Source organism: Crocodylus porosus, unplaced genomic scaffold (genome assembly GCF_001723895.1).
Source record: "Crocodylus porosus isolate Cpor-Errol unplaced genomic scaffold, CroPor_comp1, whole genome shotgun sequence".
Taxonomy (NCBI): domain Eukaryota; kingdom Metazoa; phylum Chordata; order Crocodylia; family Crocodylidae; genus Crocodylus; species Crocodylus porosus.
Window position 1 is genome coordinate 232,488,535 of NW_017728886.1, and position 3,951 is coordinate 232,492,485.

General features: G+C 38.7%; 1 protein-coding gene across 2 annotated transcripts in view; it reads left to right on the forward strand.

Annotated features, from left to right (window-relative positions):
- The window catches only part of LAPTM4B (lysosomal protein transmembrane 4 beta), a 107,597-nt gene that overhangs the window by 58,912 nt on the left and 44,734 nt on the right, over positions 1-3,951 (forward strand). For both annotated transcript variants that reach the window (XR_002103848.1, XM_019550943.1), the window contains exon 5: positions 402-500. Coding sequence is in view for 1 of the 2 variants with exons in the window: in XM_019550943.1 (XP_019406488.1) it covers positions 402-500 (99 nt within the window). In the remaining variant the exon portion in view is untranslated. The remainder of the gene's footprint in view (positions 1-401; positions 501-3,951) is intronic.

Below are 3,951 nucleotides of genomic sequence, written 5' to 3' on the forward strand. Positions count from 1 at the left end.
TGTCTTATATAATGCTAACATTTTTTCCTTGCTTGAACTGAATAGCAAGCTGTGTACTGATTGCTTTACCATATTTGGCAAAACTTTCTTTATTATTGTCAGAGATGACAAAAGAAACAAAGAATACAATAACAGTAAAACAACCCAAAACCCAAACCTCTAGTTTTCTTTTTACTGGAACATGAATGTTTCATAGAACAACTTGGTTTTTTTCTTTTGTAATACAAAAATATCCTTTGTAATTATAACACACAGTTTATTCAGATGTGCCAGAAATGGAGTACTGGTCCAAAGAGCTATTGGATATAATGGATGTCCTTCTCATAAGCTATTAATTGAAGAGCCCATTAATGATTCAGGAGCTTTATAATGTGGTTTTTGTTTTTTTGTTTTTTCTGCAGCCTGCCAATTTTCCCTACAAGGAAGAGATAATGTCAGTGAATCCTACTTGTCTAGTTGTGATTATTCTTCTCTTTATAAGTATTATCTTGGCTTTCAAGGTAAGCATACTTGTATACAACATCTGTCTCCTAGATATGCCATATCTTCGTAATAGTCCTCACCCTTTTAATGAAGAACAATTGTATTCTGTCGGTAATGGAGGCCAAAAGAGTAGCTGCGATGTCACTTACAAACTTGAATTTGAGAGTAAGGAAAGAGAGGGTGGGACTCATTACTTAATTGCAGCTGCATTAAAAATCAAAACAAAAGAGGGAAGTATATTTAATACCCTTAAGATGACTGTCAGCAGAAGTATTCATTTTTCACATGTGATGTGAAAACATCTAATTTGTCACTTGCTCGCATACCTCTTATGTGTGAATACTGAAATGTTTGATTGTAGGGTACTTTGATCAATGTGTATAAATGTAGCAACTATATCTAATGACATTACTGATATTTTCTTAGTATGAAATATGGGGGTCATTTCATGTTAATTTAAAATATTTATGATAGCTCATTTTAATAATATGTTTTCTGAGAGGTTTAATTGCATGCCCTCTAGAAAAAGTGACCTAAAGATATGAAATTAGTGGTGAGCAAGTTATTCTTTTTTAACATGCCAATGTATATTTTTTCCAAGAGTATAACTGGCTAGCAAGGTTGAGATCAATTAATGTCTTTTCTTACCCTATTTAATGCCTGTGGATTTGGCATTACTACAGAAATTCACTTCCTTTAATATTCATTCTAGCAACACACCATTAGTGTGAATGAGTCATAAAAATATGACTCACTAACAGTGAGATACATACTAAAACCTAGTTAGCACTGGCATTTTAATTTGAATTCCTTGAGTTTGCAGAAGATTTGCTCTGCAGATTTATGGAACCTGCTGAATGAAAAGAAAGTTGGCTAGTATCAAATGCATCACACTGTGTATCATTCTGATAGACATAACAGATGATACCCCATTTATGTGTTGAAACTGAAAGGTACTGTACGTAAAACATTTCTGAGCTCTTCTCTCCTCCTGCTACTATTAGAAATAAAGAAGGGCATTGTAACACCATTGTCTAGCAAATGTCACCATAGGAAGCGCTGAACTCATATGGATGGAAGTAGGAAATAAAATTACTTAAGTCACTAAAAACATATTTGGCAACTATGGAACTTTTAATATGGGTGGTACTACACACAAAACAAAATCATTTTAGAGGATCACTTGAGATAGGAAGCATCACCTTTGATGCTGTTTTTCCTTTGTACTTTGCAAACATGATAAAAGGCAGGAAGACAACCACTCAAGTAATTTGAGACCTTCAGCTTTCATTTGGATCCCCTAGTAGCTTCTGGGTGTTTTACATGCTATCATACTATAATGCATAGGTGGACAGTGGATCTCAGCTTTGCCCTGGCTCCAGACCATGCTGTCACTGGAGCAGCTACCTGCCCAGCCATGTGCTATGCCAGCACTATTGGGGCTGGTTTCCATGGAAATCCTGGCCCCATGCTGTCATGGCACTGCTGCTACTGGGGGGTCTCCATGGAAACTGGCCATAGCAACATGAGCAGGGGCTGCCAGGAAATGGATTCACCGTTTTGCCCACCCAGCCTATAATGGACTCTTGTAATGGAAGAAAGCAAAATTGATCAAAATTCCACGCATTTTATCTATCCAAAAATGAATAGAGCTCTATGTACCATAACATGCTGGAAATTCTCATCTAGACAAAGGAGGACATCTGGTACCATAGATGAATTTATGTATTCTTGATTGAACATTAATCCTGTTATTTGATCATCCAATAACAAACAACTGCATTCTCCAGTAAAGGCATTGCCCATATTTTCTCATCTGTTCACATTGTTTTACATATTACAATAATAATATGTAAAGCAATGTGAACAGAAGAGAAAGCATGGGCAATGCCTTTACCGGAGAATGCAGTTGTTTGTTATTGGATGATCAAATACCAAGATTAATGTGTGGAGCCCAGAACTGGATGAAGTACTTCAGCTGCAGCCTCACCGAGACCAAGTAAAGTGGGAGGATGACTTCTTCTACATGTGTTAGTTGGCATTCTAATTAAAATGTACTGGAGCAGACTCAATTAATTGAGCCTGCTCTTCATGTTAATTAGAATGCTGCAGCATCAACACCGCGTATCATATATTAAGCCCCCATGCATTTAAAAATGGCCGTGGTGTGCTTTAACTAAACTTCATCAAATGAGGTTTAGATAAAACATCCTGCAGCCATTTTTAAACATTCAGGGGCTTAATACACTGACACATTTTAATTAGAGTGGCTGCCTGGGAACCACTCTAAAATGCCTCTCTCCCTCCTCTGAGCACATGTATAGGCAGCCACTGTCTTTTAAGTTTCACCCTTCCATACTGCAGGTATGGGCATGGTCAAGGCTTCCTCTGACAATATGGAAGCTTGAGAACTTCTCAGGCTACCTTAACTTCCAGTGCAGGAGAACTGACTCAGTACATGGGTGAATGATATTTGAAAGCTCAGTCCAAGCCTTTGGGGAAAAAATGAATTGGTAAATAGGTCAGTGACTTAATGTAACAATTCATGTACATAAATATGAAATAGGCCTGAAGGACAAGTTTGAAGAAAAGATGCTGGCCCTTTCAGTGCATGTCAAGCAAAGTGAGTTTCCATTGCTCGTATTTTGGGACCTATTTAAATGACAGTGGAAGTTTGTGGCTCAGTGGTATCTTTAATCTCACTGTTTTTGCCACATAGCTCCTCCCGCCACCACCCCTCTGCCCACCACTGAGTGGCAGAGAGGCAAAAACAATGTCATGTCATGAATTGCCTCTCAGCCACTCAGTAGTAGCAGGGAGGGGAGAGGGGCAGTGAAAAGAGTAAGATTAAAGGCACCGTTGTGCCATGAACTTCCACCACGATTTAGGTAGGTCCCTACTCATGTTCAACAGGCCAAGAGCATGTCTTGGCCAGCAAAATTATATGATATTCCTGTATTCTCAAATGAACACGAATTAGCATTTCATTATCCAATTGCTGGTTCTACACTAGCTGCCAATTCCTTTATTATGGATATATGGTAGACCTCACCCACTGAGTAGCAGCTCTTAATACATTTCTATGAGTGAGCAAAGCAAGATATTATCACCCTGGTGGGAGAATCTAGAACAGTGGTACACTAGCTGCCAATTCCTTTTATTGTGGAGATATGATGGACCTTGCCCACTGACTAACAGCTTCTAATACTTTTCTATGAATGAGCAAAGCAAGATATTATCACCATGACGGGAGAATCTTCAACAGTGGTTCTCAACCTTTTTGGACCTAAGGCACCCTTAATTGGATTTGAGGCACCCCTCCATAAATTTTTCAGTGGCAGGGAAAAAAAAAACCCATTCTCATCCCATGAGTCCAACCTGCAGCATCCTGAAAAACAGAGTTCCTGTATGACAGCTATAGGCAAGAAGGTAGGGTGGGTGAAAGAGATAAGAGGCTTTTGGTCAGGC